Below are 20,070 nucleotides of genomic sequence, written 5' to 3'. Positions count from 1 at the left end.
CATTTATACCAATAATTATTTAATAACATAGACAATTCTATGTGCTAATTTTCCCATGCTGTCCAAAAGAGGTGGTATTCAGCCAGTTTGGACCGGTTCTGGCATACCGGTAGTGGAAATTTTGAGTAGTTCAGAGAACTGGAAAATACCACCTCTGGCTGGCCCCACCCTCCCACCCCCGCCATTCCCTGACCTATATTCCCTTGCCGTACCTCAGCTGAGCTAAAACACAGCTCAGCTCACCAGTGCTGACATAGAGTCTTTGAGTGCTGCACATGTGTATAAAGCACACATTAGGTGCGTGCATGCGCGCACAAAGCACTCTCGTAGAACCAGAAGGAAAAAATTTGGAATCCCACCACTGCTGTCCAACATCCAGAGTGTATTTCTGAAATGAAACAAATTTGACATTGATCCGACATGGGGCACTTAAAGGATAAATGTGCTCTGCACAATTCCCCATATGGTTGATTAGACTCTCACTCAATGGCTTCTCTCAAGGAACCCAACATTCAGAGGACAAATATCAAAGCTACTCTAAACGTCTTGGAAACAAGACATTTTTTACCTTTTCTTCAGAAGGTATAAAAGTGGTCTCTGTTGCTGCCAATGGAAAGTATTGTTCACACAAGTTGTTTCAGGGAAAAGATTTGAATAGGAATTTCCATAAATTTCTGAAAGGTCTAACTCTTTCCAATGTTGTGAACCCCCAGTGCAACATTTTGCCTTATATCTTTCATTAATGACAGTAGATGATTACTAATTATAAAGTTGTTAATGGAAGAGAGTTGCTAAAGAAAGTAGAGTTACTTAATGGAAAGTAAAGGGATAACTCGCCTCGCCACAGAACTACACTTCCCCCAGTCAGTCAAGTCTTAAGGTAGCCTCTACCATGATGGTTTAAAGTTTGGTAAAAGTACTGTGGACGTTGTAATCAGAGGTTGGTTGCCAATTGTTTTACTACTGGTTTGGGCGTGGTCCCACGTGCTATACTTCTGCACATGCTCAGAAGCGTCAGGGCGGGTGAGCAGAGCCTTCCGCCGCCACTATTACCAGTTCGCGCAATCCGGGCCGAACCGAGAGCAACCCACTTCTGGTTGTAATCTTCTTTAGTGGATCTTTGCTGAGATTCAAGCACTGTTACAAGAAAGAGAACGCTTACTGTATTGTGCTGCATTGTATTATATAATTAGCTCTCACTTTGGCGGGGAGTATCTGTCTTGATGGAGTATTATGGTCTTAATTCTACCTCTTCTTAGCATGATCTTTGCTTCCACACTTCCTCTCAAAGCCCCATAATAATCAGATTTCTCTGGGCCCCTACACACATGACTTGAATAGGAGAGGCACACAACAACCATTTTTATAGTTTCCTTCACTGCTGTTTCACTTTACAAGTGCATATTTGGGTTGTATATTTCACAGCTGCAGAAGATTGGTGAGATAAATGTGACTTTTCCTCTCTTTTTGATTCTCTCCGTTTGTTTATGCCAGAGTTCTTACGGTAATGGCCATGGTACTTGCTTTGCTCACTGTAAAATGACTACTAATTGCATGTCCCCCTTAGGACTTCAGCCATATACTGAAGACGTAGCAGAGAATGGAGCTGTGGTTGACTGTATTCCTAACACCCAACAACTCGTAACTTGAAATTTTTAACATACGCCTTTGTCTCCAAAGACCAAGTCATGCATTGCTCACTCTGTAATACAATTTTAAAATGCAGGTGGGCCTTGACATATCACCTCTACTGAGATTGGAACTGCTGTCACCAACCGATGCAGTTGTGTGTCATTGCATGTCCATTTCCAATTTTTATTATTTCCCTTGGTAAGTAAAAGAAATAAATCTGGCATCCCCTCTTGATTTGACAGCCAGGAAGGCAATCGCATAAGGCCAGGACATTGCAATTATAAACAGATGCTGGCTGCCAAGTACCCAATTCACAATCGCATGCAATGTTTGTAAGTGTGATGATTGGTTGTAAGTCAGCACTGTCATAACTTCAAAGAGACGCTAAGTGACTGGTCATCTGTTGAGGACTTGCTGTACTTTTATTTTTAAAGAAGAATCAAGATCACAGCAGTATGCTTGTGTCCCCCTCTCTCCATAATAAGCAAACAAACCTACTGTAATACAATCTCGTTACGGAATTTCGGAGGCAAATTCCTGTTTTTTACCCCATCTTGAAGTCCAGTATTTTTTTTTTTTACTTGGCTTCATATGAATATGCTAAATCAGAGGTGTCAAACTCGATTTCACTGAGGGCTGCATCAGGGTTGGGTTTGACTTGGGGGGGGGGCAGGGTGACTGGCCAGCTCGACATCACTCATATCGGGGGGCACCTGTGGTGGCCTGAGTGCTCTATCAACAAAAATGGGCTCCCTGGATGCATTTTGGGCTGTGACAGCGTCCTGCAACCCTCTGTCAGTGAAAACGGAGCTTGGGAGGGCCGCCTGCAGCCCTCCCGCACTCCATTTTTGCTGGCAGAAGCACCATGGGCCGGTCTGTTTCGAGGGCGACCTCGCGGGCCAGATCTAAGCACCCCTGTGCTACAGCAATGATCCATGCAGGAACGTTACCACTTTCAAAATGTCTTGAGCTTGCCACTTCAGATAGAAGTCTAATTATGATGATAGAAATAAATCTGCGGCTCAGTTCACATGACACATCAGGCTAAACCGTCATTGACTATCATGAATCCATGTATGGGGCAAGTGTGCGAATGATGTGGACGAATTAAGCTAATACCGTATGTTTTATATAGTATGAATATATAAGTTCATTGTTGGTCTCCTTTGAAGAAAAGGAAAAATAGAGTCTAAAAAATGTCAGTTTTGTTCAATCACTATTTCTTGGGCCTGTAAATGGGATACTGGGACAGCTGCAGGCAGCCTGTATTTGAAGTGAATACCGTATTTTTCGGAGTATAAGACGCACCAAGGTTTTGAAGAGGCAATTTTTTTTAAAAAAGGTTTTGCACTCTGCAAAACTCCCAAAAACGGGCCCTTTTTTTCAAAAAAAAGAGGAATGAATAGCCCTTAGGAGGCTTGTATAATGTTCCAGGGAGGGGGGATGAGAAAAAATGGTCCGTTTTTCACAAAAACATGCCCGTTTTCTGTCAAAAAACAGTGCATTAGGAAGCTTATAGAGTGCTCCTGGGGGCTGGGGCAAAACTGAGCAAAAAACAGCTCCTTTTTTGCTCATTTCTGCCCTCTCTAGCCCCCAGGAGCTCTCTGAAAGCCTTCTACAAGCTATGCACGGCCATTTTGGTGAAGGGGCGGGGTTTCAGGAGGCAAAAAATGCTGTATTCAGTGTATAAGATGCACCCAGATTTTCAGCCTCTTTTTTGAGGGAAAAAGGTGCGTTCTTATATACTCCGAAAAATCGGAGTATACCTTGCCTTTTTTGACAATACAGGCAACTCTTGACTTACAACAGTTTGTTTGGTGACTGTTCAAAGTTACAATGGCACTGAAAAAAAGTGACTTATGGCTGTTTTTAAGTTACAACCTTTGCCGCATCCCTGTGAACATGTGATCAAAATTCAGACATTTGGCAACTGGTTCATATTTACGACGGTTGCAGTGTGACAAGCAAATAGCAGTTAGCAATAGCAGTTAGACTTATATACCGCTTCATAGGGCTTTCAGCCCTCTCTAAGCAGTTTACAGAGTCAGCATATTGCCCCCAACAACAATCCTGGTCCTCATTTTACCTACCTCGGAAGGATGGAAGGCTGAGTCAACCCTGAGCCGGTGAGATTTGAACAGCCGAACTGAAGAACTGCAGTCATCTGAAGTAGCCTGCAGTGCTGCATTTAACCACTGTGCCACCTCGGCTCAAAGTCAAGGGGAAAGCCAGATTCACTTAACAACCGGGCTACTGACTTATCAACTGCAGGAATTCACTTAACAGCTGAGGCAAGAAAGATCTTAAAATGGGACAAAACTCACTTAGCAAATGTCTCACTTAACAAAAGAACTTTTGGGGTCAGTCATGGTCATAAGCCGAGGATTACCTGTACTCCATTGTGAATAAAGATTCTAAGAAAAAACAACTTTATTCAAGGATAGGTACGTGAATCGTCGTGGGATTCCAATTTTTTTACTACCGTTTCTGTGGGTGTGGCTTGGTGGGTGTGTCAGGGGAAGGTTACTGCAAAATCCCCATTCCCTCCCAATCAGCTGGGGCTCGGGAGGCAGAGAACAGATGGGGGCGGGGCCAGTCAGAGGTGGTATTTACCGGTTCTCCAAACTACTCAAAATTCCCGGTACCGGTTCTCCAGAACTGGTCAGAACCTGCTGAATATCACCTCTGATGTGCATGGTTACACCTCGCGAGGGATTTTTCTGCTGGAACAGTTCTTGTATAAGACAGAACGAGGGAACTGTTTCCAGGTTGACAATATTTGCAACACAAAAAGGGTTGCTGAGCTACAGGAAAACATTCTCTGCTGCACACATTCAAATTCCATATGGGCTGAAGCTACAACGAAGGGACAGAATTGTATTGGTTTTGAGGGGAGTAGCAGTTAACTAGAGTAAGCAATACATCAAACCCATTCATTGTGTCACCTCTCATTTGAATACTGCAGTAAGTTACTGCCTTCGCTGGAAGGAAGTCCTGTCTCCTATCCAACTGAAACTATAACACAGTAAAACACTGGCCTACTATTCTATTGTTCTACTGTTCTCAGCTATTACTTCGCAAGTAATGATAAGCCATTTAAAGGTAAAAGTAAGGATTTCCCTCTCACATATGTGCTAGTTGTTCCTGACTCTAGGGGGCAGTGCTCATCTCCATTTCAAAGCTGAAGATCCAGCGTTGCCCAAAGATGTCTCTGTGGTCATGTGGCCGCATGACTAAACGCCAAAGGCACACGGAACGCTGTTACCTTCCCACCAAAGTGGTTCCTGTTCTTCTACTTGCATTTTTACGTGCTTTCAAACTGCTAGGTTGGCTGAAGCTAGGACAAGTAACGGGAGCTCACTCCATTATGTGGCACTAGGGATTCGAACCGCCAACTTTCTGATCAACAAGCTCAGCATCTTAGCCACTGAGCTATTGATAAGCCATTTACCCACAAGTAAAACAAGCCCCTTTTCAAAGCAGGGCAGGAACAGTCTTTTTATTCACGTGGATAAACAAAAAACAAATGTAATTAGTCCCAACAAACCTGGTTCTTGCTGTATACTAGAAAACAAACATATTGTCTGTGACAACCAGCCACTCCCAAACCCCTACTATATTTCTCAGCCAGGCTGGGCCTGACTGGCATCTACATCTGCTTTTCCCTGAGAGCCAGTTTATTGCTTTCCTTTCCTCTCTGCACATACGCGGATCTGGGATGGGCCCCATCTGTTCCTCTCCCTCACTCAGCTCAGGCCCTGAAGACAGCTGTCTCTCCACCTGGGGCAGGGAAAATTCACTTAACAAATGTATCACTTAGCAACTGAAATGTTGGGCTCAATTGTAGTCATAAGTCGAGGACCACCTGTAATCTACTGAACAGAATAATAATTTGCAAATCAAGTTTAAAAAATGTTCTGCATAATACTTGGCAACATTGCTTAACTTCACTAAGGTATTTAACACTATTTCAAAATGCTTATGAATTATGACACATAGTTACCTCTGTAGTTACTCAAGTATTCTATGATGAATATAAATACAACAGATCCACAATTTTTGTTTCAATCACAAGAAAGTTTTATTTATGGTAAATAAAATATATTCTCAACTGGCCAACAAGTTACACTAAGTAATCTTTCCACACTTTTCAAATCATAAATAGCAATAGCACTTAAGACTTATATACCATTTTACAGCCCTCTCTAAGTGGTTTAGAGAGTCAGCCTCTTGCCCCCAACAATCTGGGTCCTCATTTTACCAACCTCGGAAGGATGGAAGGATGAGTCAACCTTGAGCCTGGTAAGAATTGATTTGCCAAATTGCAGGCGTCCGGGAGGCAGCAGATGTAGCCTGCAGTACTGCACTCTAACCACTGCGCCACCGAACTCTCAACAGCTTCTTTTACTTAACAATAGCAAACCTGAATACGTGAATCACCATTCACTCTTTATGTCACTCCAAACCATTATGAAATCATGTCCCAAAAAGGCCCAGTCTATCCAGATGACCCAATTATAGTCACTTCAGAGATAATTGACCTCACAAGCCATCCACTTTGTCATCTTCATCAGAACATTGAGTTGCAGTTTGGATTGCATTTTGCAGATACTTGAAATGTCAGGATGTTGTGAATTAGCTTAGTGTTGTTCAGGAAGCATGAAAATGTATCCTTGGGGGGGAAAAACCAGCATGGTTGATCTTCACGAAAGAAATGTCCGCACGGTACCCTTGATGGTTCCTCGGCATATAGGGCACTTCCTGAGGGAAGGAGCACATTCCTTGCAAACAACCAAATGGCCACAGGGGATGAAGACAATGGACACTTCTTTGTCCATGCAGACTTTGCAAGTTCTCTCCTCTTGCAATCGTCTCAGTTGTTCTTCCATGGGTAAACCTGCAATTAAAGACTCTTTTATTATCTATACAAAAACAACATTTTGACCTATCCGTTGTTTTAATAAAGGCATTCCTCACTTCCCTAACATTCGCAGCCTTTCCTCTTCCCTAAATCCATGAATTTATGAATGAAAGCAAATATACATGTCCCAGGATAATGTTGCAGGATCCAATCTGGGTCGTTCACCGGGACAATTGGTTTTGTCTCCTGAGTTTTCGGACTTCTGCTGGAGCCCATCCTCAGAGAACTTCTCACCCATCAGAATGTGTCACTGACCCAGATTGGTTCCTATCACCAACTCAATAGTTGAGACACTATTGAAGAAAGGAAGAATATTCTATTTCAGGCCCAAAGATTTCCCAGTCTTGATAAGATGCATCCATCTTATCAAACTAAATTTTGAAATACTCAAAATATTAAGCCAGCTCAGTTTTATAAACATTCGTAATTCCTATTATGAGCTATTTCAGCGTAACCTGTTCTTAAAAACATTGCAATCCTTATATTCCATATGCCATTCACGTCTATTTAATAAATTATTTACCTGAAACATCTTCTGTTGGAATGTATGTCATATTCTTCTCCACTAAAGAAAGTAAGTTAAATATTGTTAGATCAAGTAACAAATTACCTCAGATTCATTAGAATGCAATTAAACTCTAACACACATCCCATCTCCACTCCCGATTAACAATTATTAGCATAACAGCGAATGGCGTTTGGGAAGTCTAATCAACAGAATTTCCTCTGCATTATCTATTTTATATAAGAGGAAGAAAACTGTTTGCAGCTCTTACCTATGAAGAACTCATAAATCCTTTATAGTTGGGATTTACAGTAGACCAGGGTTACCACTTCTCAAGAAAAAGACAATTCAAAGCATGTATCTAAGAAACTCACCAAACAAATCCTTGTATAATGCAGGATCACACTCCTGTAAACAATTTCTGAATATGTCTGCTGCAGAATTTCCTTTCACCAAGATGGTATCAATCAGTTCTCTAGCTTGCAAAGATGTCTGGGTTTTTTGTTTAATAACTTGGTGTTCCTGGTCACTTATTACTTTGGAACTTAATAAACTTTCCAGGATAGGAAGCGTACATGTCAAGCGCTGAAACAATGCCATTCGATTCTTTCTGATTAAGGCCAGATCTGAAATATAATAAACGAAAAGATGACACAGGGCAGACTTTTCTATTAGCAGTTTTAGCAGAAAATGTGAGTAAAAATGGACATTTCCCAACTCATTCAGGGGAAGGGCATAATGGGGGCATCAATGCAGTACCTTGTTTTCCCAAAAATAAGACCTCCCAGGATAATAAGCCCAATCAAGCTTTTGAGCGCATGCACTAAAACAAGCCCTTCCCCAAAAATATTTTAACGCATGTGCAGCCGGTCTCCACCATTTCCTCTTGCTACTGGGAAGCATGGCTAGAAGCGTGTGCACAGCCTCAAGGGCAAACAGCTGTTGAACGGCTGTGTTGTGCTGTTGCAGCAGCGCAACACACCAGCAGCCATGAGGTGACCACGCTTGCTGCTCCTGCACCTCAAAAATAAGACCTCCCCAAAAATAAGGCCAACCACTTATTTCGGGAGTCAAAAGAAAATAAGACCCTGTCTCATTTTCGGGGAAACATGGGATTTCTTTTTTTTACCTCATAAAAACATAACTTTCCCAAATTCACAAAATCCAAGAGATCTACCACCTTTGTTCAAAGGAACTTTTTAACACTGTTTTTAAATTCAAACTCCAATTTACTTTAAAAAGAGGACTCCTACAATGGCACATCAATTAGCGTAACAGCATAGCATTTAGCGTACTGGTGAAACCGACAGATAGGAATGACATGATCAATATATTATATAAATATATCCAACTACTGAACGGAACTGATAATTTTCCATTTTTTATACAAATTAATTACTGTAGGTTTTGTCAGCGAGTGTGTTTCACACCATCCTCCCCCAAAATAGTTAATAACCCTATTTTGGCTCCAGTGCATGTAAACAATACAGCCATACTTGTAACGTCCTAAGTTGGCTTGAGAAGTTATTTTGCCCTTTGTATATGAGAAACTGCCTTGTATTCAGTCATCACAAAACTATAGCAACTGTGTTGTCAAGAGGCTCCATTATATGCATATGCTTTAGAAAACTGACAGCATCTATATTAATCAGGCTAAGCCCTTTAAAAGCTCTATGGATTTTTTTTCCCTCTGCCATAATACCTTGGAAAAAGAACAGATATAATATAGGTAAAAGTTTCACAAATGCTACTTTGTTTGGTGAGTCACAATGGTAACAAACATGTCCAGGCAACTATTAAGATTTACAGGAGAAAGTCTTGAGATACTGTAGCTATGAAATGCAGGTTTGTAAATACAGTAAGAGGGTCCCTTTGAAAATAATGCAAACAAAATTCTTAAGACGACTTGTTATATGTGCTCCAGGGTGCTTTCACACTGTTAAGCTTTGAATCTGATCTGATCTCCATTGAGGCTCATCTAAATATTTAGAATAGAATAACAGAGTTGGAAGGGACCTTGGAAGTCTTCTAGTCCAACCCCATGCTTAGGCAGGAAACCCCACACCACTTCAGACAAATGGTTATCTAACATCTTCTTAAAGACTTCCAGTGTTGGGGCATTCACAACTTCTGGAGTCAAGTTGTTCCACTGATTAATTGTTCTAACTGTCAGGAAATTTCTCCTTAGTTCCAAGTGGCTTCTCTCCTTGATTAGTTTCCATCCATTGCTACCCTCAGGAGCTTTGGAGAATAGTTTGACTCCCTCTTCTTTGTGGCAAACCCTGAGATATCAGAACACTGCTATCATGTCACCCCTAGTCCTTCTTTTCATCAAACTTGACATACCCAATTCCAGCAACCGTTCTTTGTGTTTTTTTAGCCTCCAGTCCCTTAATCATCTTTATTGCTCCTCTCTGCACTCTTTCTAGATCTAACAGATTGACTTAATTTATTTTGAGGGTCTTCTATCTACTCTGGCTCTCCAATATTGGTGGCTAATGCAAATAGCTTTGAATGAAAATGCTGTTGTCTCTCTAGTTATCGGAGTTCATTAGACTCTGAAAATGCCCCATCCAAGAAGGAAAAAGGGGGTCTTTGACTCAAGAAGCAGAATTCATCTAATTGAAGCCATGAAACTTTTTATATACCTGATGTTATTTTTTCTGGTGGATCTTCCTTCTCCTCTTCCTTCTTCTCCTCTTCGGCACTAATAAGGTCAGAGACAAGATCGTTTACTGTTCTGTAATTCTCCCCTGTTGTTAAGATTTTACTCTGAATGGTTTGTTTGACCAGTCTTCTGCTGAATCCCATCTCCAAAACAGCTTCAACCATGGGTGTTTTCATGATCCTGGCATCTTCTGAGGTATTTTCACCGGGTTCAAAACGGATAACTATTCAGAGGAAAACATTCTAGCATTAGTTCTTGAAATATCAGTAACTTACTGGGTTCAAAATAATTAAAAATCAGTCAAATGAAAAAGAATCACTTCTGTACTGGATCCCACACCTAAGATAATGCAAAACCAAGATCTGTTTCCTAAAAAGCGGCATATGTATTCCAGCTACATTCGTCAATCACAGAATGTGAGTATATGAAGATGCCATTTTCTGAGTTTCAGTCAATTTAGTTTGCTATTCCCTATTCTCCCTTGTCATGTCAGCTTCATTAGTCCCACTGCTTGAAAAAGTCATATAGACAATGCCTCAAATTCATATATACACTACTGACGAGGACACGAGGTGGCTCAATGGCTAAGGCGCTCAGTTTGTCGATCAGAAAGGTCGGCAGTTCGAATCCCTAGCGCCGTGTAATGGAGTGAGCTCTTGCTACTTGCTCCAGCTTTTGCCAACCTAGCAGTTCGAAAGCATGTAAAAATGCAAGTAGAAAAATAGGGACCACCTTTGGTGAGAAAGTAACAGCGTTCCATGTGTTTTCAGTATTTAATCATGTCGGCCACATGATCATAGAATTGTCATCAGACAGCGCTGACGCTTCAGCTTTGAAACAGATATGAGCACCGTCACCTAGAGTCGGTAATGACTAGCACTTATGTGCGAGGGGAACCTTTATCTTTACCTTGTACATTACTAAATTATATCACTTGCTTTAAGGTTTAAACTTAGCCTCCTCAGTAGATTTTTTATTCTAGAAGAAATATTGACAGCTCATGGTAATTTAGAAAAAAAAATTATAACCTTATTCACCACCAGAGGGCTTTGGTGATTTAAAAAGGTCTGGATACCTATGGAAATTTTAAGCAAGCACTTTCACTTAATTTTCACTTATGTTTTATAGCACAACTTGACTTTATTGTAAAATTGTATGTTTTTGATTAAATTTAAATTTCAATGGTCAGCTTCAGGAATGTTTTGACTTAAAAACCATGACAAAATGCCTTACTAACTTAGTTAACAATAACAAAACCAAATTGCTACAGACCATCAAGGATAAATGTGTTGATATCTGAGTGATACATTCCCATGCCAATTTTATAAAAGCTATCAATCAATTCTGACAAGAGCCAGTTTGGCATAGCTGTTACAAGGAATAGGCTAGAAAATGAGGAGTTCTGACATTATAGTCGTGCCTTGCTGCAAAACCAGCTGGGTAAACCTGGGTCAGTCATTCTCTCTTAGTCTTAGGAGGGAGGCAGTGGAAAACTGTCTGAAAAACTCTAGGGACCAATCCAGGTAATCACCAAGAGTCAACTCTAACCCAAAGGAACAAAATAAACAAATCAAAATACCTACTTGGTACATCTGTATTTTCTTCTACAGGTGTATCTGCAGTGGATAACAACTACAACACAGACAAAAAAAAAAAGATTTTTAGAAGATGTTTGCTTTTTGAAAAGATCCATTGTTCACACAGAGTTCGCTAACAGTAATACATTTAACCAATCTTTCTCAATACGACTCCATCAGGTAGATTGAAGCTGTAACATTTGAGAACTGTCCACAGGTTGTAGTGCCAAATTATCTGGGTGCCACTAAGTGGGGGAACTGGTGAACTTTCACCCTAAATATCTGCATGTACTCTTGATTAAAATGCTACACTGCACTTGATCCTAGCTCATAGAATGTTTCTGTTTGTGCAACAATGGTCAAAATTAATTAGGTACAGATAGTTATGATCATAACTGAGCTCTGAATTATGGTCATAAGTCATGCTAGTCATTAAGCAGGTCACCATGGGATTTTAAGATCTTTTCAGCTTCAGTTGTTAGTGAATCACAGAGGCCTTTATGTGAATCATTGTCCATCATGGGCATTTTTTTTTTGCTGAAATCAGAAATAAATACCAGTTTCCAGGAAACAACTCCCCCCCCCCATGATAAATTAGTCATGTGACCACAGGATGCTGCAAACACAGAGCAGTTGCCAAGCACCCACATGCAATCACAGGGGTGGGGGTGGGGAGGAGTGAAACAGAAATTTTGAATCTGGCTTGCAATAACTCTGGGGAGGTCTATCGTCACTTCAAACAGTTGCTAAGCAACCAGTGGCAAGTCAAATGTTACTTTTACTGCTTGTCCACAACAGCCAACACAGCTCATGCATGTTATTTATCCAATTTTATAAAACTTTTTTTACAGGCTGCGATTTGGCAGCATATTTATAGCCTTTAATCGCTCAATCTTTTAACTCTTATCAAAACAATCTAGGAACAAACTGTTTTCACGTTATGCTTTATTTCACAGCCTCTGTGGTCTTGGTTAAAGCTTGAAAACAAATGGATTGCACTGTTCATTTACAAAACCACAGGGGGGTGTTCTTGCTAGAGACAGTATTAGTAAGGGGGCTGTAAGTATAAACCTTCCCTCCTACCTCAAAGTACTGCTTACCCTATTCTTGTAAACACAGTCTGAAGAGATAAAGTTCAAGGTAGTACACAATTTTGAAAACAGGCTAATTCTCTTAACAAATGTGTGTGTACTATGCAAAAGAAAAAGCATGCTATTATTGAAAATGCAATAGTACTTGCATACCTGTTGAAGAAGATGAGGATACCTTGCTTGAACTTGGCGGACAAACTCTGGACCCTTTCTATAAATCAGGTATTCACAACTGGAAGAAAAGTATACCAAGCTTAAGTTTTAACATGCAGGATATCTGCTCTTTTAAGAATATTTATTAGCCACAATGCTCTGCTTAGTGGGCCAAAGACATATTTATTAAAACCTACCCAGGACAAATACACTGAAGTATTAAATACAGTCAAGCTGTCAAAAATGGAATTTAGATGTGAAAAACATTATTACCCAAATAAACAGAGAGAACCAAAACTAATCAATCCCATCTATGAGGCAGATAATAAGTATATAGTAGTCTTTATTTCATATTCAATTTATATCCTGTTTATTACATCTCAAAATAATCCCAAAAGTATTAATGCCAAACATCTCCACTACAAATGGAATCTTTATTAGATGCAATTGTATTAGAAAATCAAGAACTGGGTTTTTTTTGTATAAGCCCTATCTTAAGAGCTGTTTGGCCCACAGCTTTAGAATGGTGAGCTAAAATTTTATTCATTCCTAAAGTTTTGTTCAATTCCATGGCCAAAAGGAGTTATTTATTCCATTCCCTGCATTGAAATCACTTTTTTAAAAAAATCTAACTTCAGCTATTCAGAATGCCATCCAATCACTACAATCCTTGATTAGAACTTGTGTAAAGAGCTTTTTAAGCACTTTAGCATCTAGTGTTCTTTAAAAATTTAAGTATTATTTAACCCAACAGAAGTTTTGAAAATAGCTTTTGAAATAACTAGAGTAAGAATGCTGTTATTCTTGAATCAATATTCAATATCTTGCTTTCCACAGCAGCTAAGAATATGCTCCAGGCAAGCAGATAAGATTTCCCAGCATGTTTTTATTATGACTGTGCAAATACACCCAAAACTTGTGTATGAACAACCTCTTTTCAAATGAGTGAAGCAACTGTACGTTTTTCTCCAGCAATATATGGCAGCTGTATCTAGGTGACTGAATGAATAATATGCAGCCACATCTCGATGCGTTTTCAGATAATTCTGACCAGCTTGAAGTTCAGTTCTATGCAAGTTATGACAGCTAATAATTCCAGGTGCTCTCCAAAACTTTGGATTCATTTCCTGAATAGCAATGTTCCCTGACAAATAGATCTCACTGAGGAATCCTTTTCAGAGACACAGTTCTGCTTTCAATGGGACAAAAGTATTACAATAACCTCTTTGTTATTACATTTGAAAGAAAATGAAGGATACCTTGGAAACCATTTAGCATGCTCCACCCATGGATCATCCCCAGTCTCCCAACACCTGAGTCCACCGTCACAACTGAAGCATTTGACGTCATCATTGCGACCTTAACAACAAACATTTCATGAGGTAAATTAGACAGAATGACAAACAGTAAAAAATGTAAACTGTTGAAAAATCAGATGAAATCCAAAACATGAAAGAACAAGTTCTTACCCACGTAATAGAAGCCAGCATCTGCCAGTTGCTGTGGGTGAACTGGAACTGTCACTGGCCAAGTTTTGAAAGTTCTGAAACGGCCTATGCAGTTTTGCATGCCCGAATTAAAGCCAGTCAAACTGTTTTGGATTTGTTCCACAAAAGGACAGTTTGGAAAATGCCTTTGATGTTCTGATATAGCATTGTCCTTTGGTTCCCAATTACTCAACTGACCACCACAGGCAAAACAAGCCACCCTGTCTGAAGGTCCTACATAATAAAACCCGGCTTTGGCTAAAGATGTTGGGGACAAAAATGTCAGGGGCCATGTCTTGAAAGTGAGCAATCTGCTTTCTTCCGTGCTCATCATAGGGTTGAAAGCCTTTGGCCTCAAAAGTGACAGGTCTTCTACTGCTCCAGATGTCACTGGGTTATGAGGAAAACTGGAAAAGCTTTCATTGTAATACCCAACTTGACCCAAACTTAAGGCTTGCATTGAAGCAGGTGAAAAGTTAAGTCCAGAGGTAGCTGGAGGGGAGAAAGCAGAACGAAACGAGGATCCAAGGCTAGTCATTGAAGTCAGACTCTGAACAAAACTGCAACTGGGATAGAGTTGTTTATGCTTCTCCATGGCACTGTCCCCTTTTTTCCAGTTATCCAACATTAAGCCACAATTGTAACATTTCACTTTGTCTTTCAGACCGGTGTAATAGAAACCAGCTCGAGCAAGACTCCTTTCAGATACTGGTACATTCGATGGAAAAGTGGAATATGTAGACATCCTGTAGAGTTCACACGATAAGTCATACTTCAGCTCTGTCACCTCTGCGTCATTCTTCAATTTCGGCAGAAATGAGCCAATAACATTCATGATGAAGATAAATCAGGAGAGGAGTAAAGGACGAGTCTGAAGTTTGGGAGATAATTTTGTGCAATTCTTATCAACTTCCAGGCCATAATAAAATAAAAACCTGAAAGTTAACATTACATGCAATGCTTATTTTCTTTTCTTTTTTTTATTACTTCAACTTTAGTAGTTTCTTTTTGACAGGGTAATTTGTTCCCAATTTCACAATCCAGACTTTTTCTTCTAAAGTTACATAATTTTTACTAAATGAGGAAGGAGCACATTTAAAATAAAGGAAGTTTGATGAAACAATTAAGTTTCAATTAGAAGCCTATATACATGGGGCCTCTGTCCCAATGAATCTCAATTATTTCCAAATAAAATAATGAATATTTTTTAAACTTTTTATTTCTGAAAAAGGAAGGTCAAAATAATGAATGTAAATGGGACTGTCTGCATGGTACTACAGAAAAGCCAACTTAAATCAAATGCACGTCTCTGAATACTTCTCCTTACAATAAGAAATCATTTTTTTCTTATCAATATACCATTTCACTCAGTACTACTTCACAAAAAAATTCCTCAAAGATTTATCATGACACATATCAGTGAAATGTGATCAAAGGAATTTTGATCATCCAAAGCTCTTAACAGGTTTGGATTGTTGTCTTTTTTATTTTCTCACTAGTGTGGTGAATTTTCAGTCAGGCTGCACTATTATTATTAAAGGGTTACCGAATTTAATAAGTTTATAGACGTGTCTAACCCAAAGCGGTTTAAATTTGTTAACCAAAATATCATTGCAGATAATGTTTGATAAGCGAATGCAGCTGTCCTGCATAGTGGCAAAAACCAATTTGAATATATATGCACAAAATTATCTCCCAAACTTCAGACTCTGGTCCCTTCAAGGGGCTTAAGCAGCCATAATGCAATATGGTGTTCACAATGAGAAATGTTTACAAAAAGACTGAAAAATACATTTTTTCGGGTTACTGAAACCTGCATGAGAAGAAAAATACATAAGCTCCCTTAAACCACAATTAACTTTGTATATAAACTGTTATAAATAATGCATATATAAAGTTTAAACTTTATTCCATAGTTATTTTTAGATTAAAATTTAAAACTTGTGGTTCATCAGTCACAAAAGATTAGAAGTGCACAAACTCCTATTGTATCTATATTAAATCATCAATGTACTCAACTTTTGCAAATTAAAACCTTCCAGACCTCAACTTCTAAAATTCAGATTGATTAGATAGCTATGAAAAAACACTTTTTAATATCTTAAACTTCTACTTACAATTTCCTCTAGATAAACACTTTAACTCAACTGTGCCGTTTAATTTGTAAACCGCTTCGAGAGGGCTGAAAGCCCTATGAAGCGGTATATAAGTCTAATAAATAAATAAATAAATAAATATCACTAGAAGGCAACAGCCGTCTTTTTTTTTGTCCATGTTACAAAAATAACCCTGGATTTCCAGCCTCCTTAAAATAAAGTTGCTACAGTAAGCTAAAAAAGATCCACCTCAGGACCAGATCATCTAGTGCAGGGATGGGCAGCTATGCCAACTTCAAGACCTGTGGACTTCAACTCCCAGAATTCCTGAGTCCATAGTTGTCATAGTTGCCTACTCCTGATCTAGTGCTTTCCAAACATTTACATATATTTGTAGCAGTCAAGAGTGGCTAATACCAGTTGATGAAACTGCAGTCAAAAACACTTAGATCTAGAATCCAATGGGCTATTCTTGACTCCTCAAAAAGAAATTGCAGAAATCTGTTTAGACTAACACAATTTTTGATCCTGTAACTGCAAGAACCACTTTAATTTGGCATCAACAGACACACACACACACACAAAACACACACACACGTTTGATCCCTTTTGCCTAATTATAAAAACACTAGTGAATATGTATATTTTATTTAGAGAAGAGGTGGAAAGGAATGGTTTCATATAGTGAAGCCAAACCAAAAAGGTAAATATACTTTAGGATACAAGTGTAAATATGGTTCAGGCAAGTTAATAATTTATTAAACGTATGCCAACTCTCAACAAGTAATAATAATAAGAGATCCAGAATAGGTGTAACCCAACTCAGAAACCAGCAATTCAGGGTGAACTGGCAGTGCAAGGCATTCAGAAATATAAAGGGATTTACAAATGGAAAACCTATCAGAAAACCTTTGTTGTGTTACTTATGTCCTACATTAAAGACTGGAGATGGAAAATGAATAATGGATAAAACCATTTCCCAAAAGCTCCTAAAATAATGTATCTACCTTCTATCAAGCTCTTACCTCTTTGGTACTCAGTCATGATTAAGATTGTGTACTTAACAAGATACTCAATGGACTGACTCAATAAAGTCTGCCTTTATTGTAATTAGGGATCCATTGTGCTTTCTGAGCTTTCCTAACTGTATACAAAACTATATGCTATATATTTGTCCTAATAATTCCAGCCAACATCACACAAAAAAAAATAACATTTAGAAATTGTATTCATGGAAAACTCTGAAGGCTGAGCCAGTATTCATTATGAGGACCCAAATTGTTGGGGTGATATGCTCTGTAAACCTCTTAGAGAGGGCTGTAAAAGCCCTGTAAAGTGGTATATAAGTCTATGTGCTATTATCTTAAAACAATATAATCCTCCAGATGTTGCTGGGGTGCAGATTTCTGGATCCTCAGCACTGGATATACTGATGAAAGCTGCCATCCCACCCTACCCAGAAGGCAAAAAAACAAAAGAGGTAAAGCCTCCTTTGAATCAGGCTTCACTTCTGGCCATGGCACAGATGCACCCCCTATTATTTGGGGGCTGGGGGAGGGCAGAACGTGTTTATCATTGTCTCTTTCCGGATATAGCCCTGAGATTTCCGGGTGGTCTTCTTTCCCAATGCTCAAAACCACTCCAATTTTGTCTTGGCATGGGGGAATCAGCAAGATCCCCCCTCAAAACAAGCACAGGCAGCGCCAAGTCTCAGAGGCGGGGTCCACAAATTGTGCTGGTTAAGTCGCTGCACTTACACAACGCTTACACAATGAAAACTGAAGGCTTTAGGCACAACCAGAAAATGGGTCATCAGCAAAGTGGGTGTGAAAATAGCAGTTACTATTATACACACGCAACATACGTATATACACATTTGTGTATATGCGTATATACACACAAGTACACACACACAAGCACACACACATACACAGAGCACCTCAATATCTCTCCCCCCCCCCGCTCCCCCCCCCTCCCTCGCGAGAAAACGGGTCAAGAGACGCCGCCCCAGCGAACCCCGCCCACGCCGCCGCACGCGTGCGCAGCCCCCACTTACCGCCGCAATCACCGGTTAGTTGAAACGGAGCACGGCCGAATGCAAACGTTTTTATATATAGCGTTCCGAAGGCGGTCGGGGGTAATGGGTGGGGGAGGGGAAGGACAGGAATGCGTCAAACCACCCAAGCGTTGGGCCGAAGCCCCGCCCCCGGTTGCGTCAGAGGGGAGAGAAAAACTCGGAAACTCGCAAGAGGGCTCCGCCCCCATCCTATTGAAAGGGAAAGGACAGAGGGCGGGGCTTTTTCAGTCTCCGTGGCAGCTTTCAACAAAGGGCGTATATGGCCTCTTCTGAGTGCGCCTGCGCCGTGTGGGAGTTGGGAGGGCGGGGTGGATTCCTTTGTGCCGCTGCGGTTTGTTTTTTTTCCAATTATAATTCGTTTCCCACTTCGGGAAAAGGCGCCTGATCTGAATTGCAAACGAACCCAGAATTTTTTTCCTAATCGGAGGGCTCCGAGTTTCGTCTGAATTTCGAAAAAGAGTTAATTTCCGGATCGGGGGGGGGGGGGGGGGGGAAACACGATTCTCTTAAATAGGCTGGGGGTGGGGGTAAGAATCGTGACTGTGCCTTCCATTCTCTTTTATTTTATACTTTATTCATTAAACATGAAACTCAGTCAACTGAACATTCAAAAATGCATCACAAATACCATTGACTGGTGCTAATGGTTGATACGGGTTGCTGCCAGCATCCTAGGTATCAACCAGGATATTATTATTATTGTTGTTGTTGTTGTTATTAAGTGGTTAATCTTTGGTGAGATTCACAGCCTTTGGGGCTGGTTAGTAGCTCAACAGCTCGAGTCCTAACCAAGGACCTAGGAACTGTTAAGGTAATAAGCTGTTCCAAGTAGGGTGGTTTTTTGTAGAATCAGAATGTTCAAGTCTGATAAATTTAAAATTTCCAAATAGCGAGGTAGCCCTATAGGTATTGCTCCAAGGGCTCCAATTACAATCCGGACAACACACGTTTTCTTTTTCCACAGTCGCTCAACTTCAATTTGCAAGTCCCGGTACTTTGTGATTTTTTTCTTGCTGCTTATCTTTAATTCGCGCATCACCAAACATTGCAATGTCAATTAATCTTTTTTTTTCCTTTTCAACTATCGTTAAATCAGGTGTGTTGTGGGCCAAGTGCCTCTCAGTCTGAATTCTGAAATCCCACAAGATCTTAACTTTTTCATTCTCTAGAACCTTCTCAACCTGATGTTCCCAGTGGTTTTTGTTGTACTCAAATCCAAACTTCTGGCACAGTTTCCAGTGAATTTATTATTGTTGTTATTGTTGTTGTTATTCTTAGCGCAGTCAGCGAGATGTTCAGTTTGGGTTCGGCATTTTTGTCTACCTATCGATAGGCAAATTGATGTTTGATGGTGTTACAGATATCGTCGCAGGATGGAAGCAGTTCCAAGTAAAGCTGCCTTCTGCAATTGACTGATAGCAAACGTGTCAATGACTATGGTATTCAATTGGTGTTCCAATTCTTTTGGGACTGCACCCAAAGGTGCCTATTACTATTGGTATTTGCTTCCCTTTGCCATCGTCTTTCTATTTGTAGGTCCTTGTATTTTGTTACGTTCTCCAGTTCTTTCTCTTCTATTCTGCTGTCTGCAGGCACTGCCACATCCATTATCCAGAACTTTTTTGTCTTTCTTATTGACAACAGGGTTTTACGTGGCAGGGGCTTGTCTGTCTGGATTCTGAAGTCCCAGAGCAATTTAACTTCTTCATTTTCTATGGCTTTCTCTATTCTATGGTTCTACCAGGTCTTGCTTACAGGCAAATGATATTTCTTGCAGATCTTCCAGTGCACCATTGTTGCTACTTAGTAATGCCACTGCTTGTACTCAGTTTGTGCAATCTTGCAGCAGCTTACCAGGTGGTC

At 40.1% G+C, this 20,070-nt stretch overlaps 1 protein-coding gene across 1 annotated transcript; it reads right to left on the bottom strand.

The window, feature by feature from the left end:
- Window positions 1-5,688: 5,688 nt before the first annotated feature.
- Window positions 5,689-18,322, bottom strand: BIRC2 (baculoviral IAP repeat containing 2). The gene is made up of 9 exons (XM_087721142.1): window positions 18,187-18,322; window positions 14,017-15,847; window positions 13,807-13,906; window positions 12,548-12,626; window positions 11,310-11,358; window positions 9,707-9,949; window positions 7,433-7,684; window positions 7,077-7,118; window positions 5,689-6,529 (listed from the first exon to the last, which is right to left on the bottom strand). The coding sequence occupies exons 2-9, from the start codon at window positions 14,867-14,869 to the stop codon at window positions 6,336-6,338; spliced, it is 1,812 nt and encodes a 603-aa protein (XP_087577268.1). The 5' UTR covers window positions 14,870-15,847; window positions 18,187-18,322; the 3' UTR covers window positions 5,689-6,335.
- Window positions 18,323-20,070: the final 1,748 nt, after the last annotated feature.

This window comes from Thamnophis sirtalis, unplaced genomic scaffold, assembly GCF_051295495.1.
Source record: "Thamnophis sirtalis isolate CommonGarterSnake01/CBP01778 unplaced genomic scaffold, rThaSir2_p1.2 scaffold_8, whole genome shotgun sequence".
NCBI classification, from domain to species: domain Eukaryota; kingdom Metazoa; phylum Chordata; class Lepidosauria; order Squamata; family Natricidae; genus Thamnophis; species Thamnophis sirtalis.
Note: the sequence above shows the minus strand (reverse complement) of the source record. Positions and strands in the feature narration are given on the sequence as shown.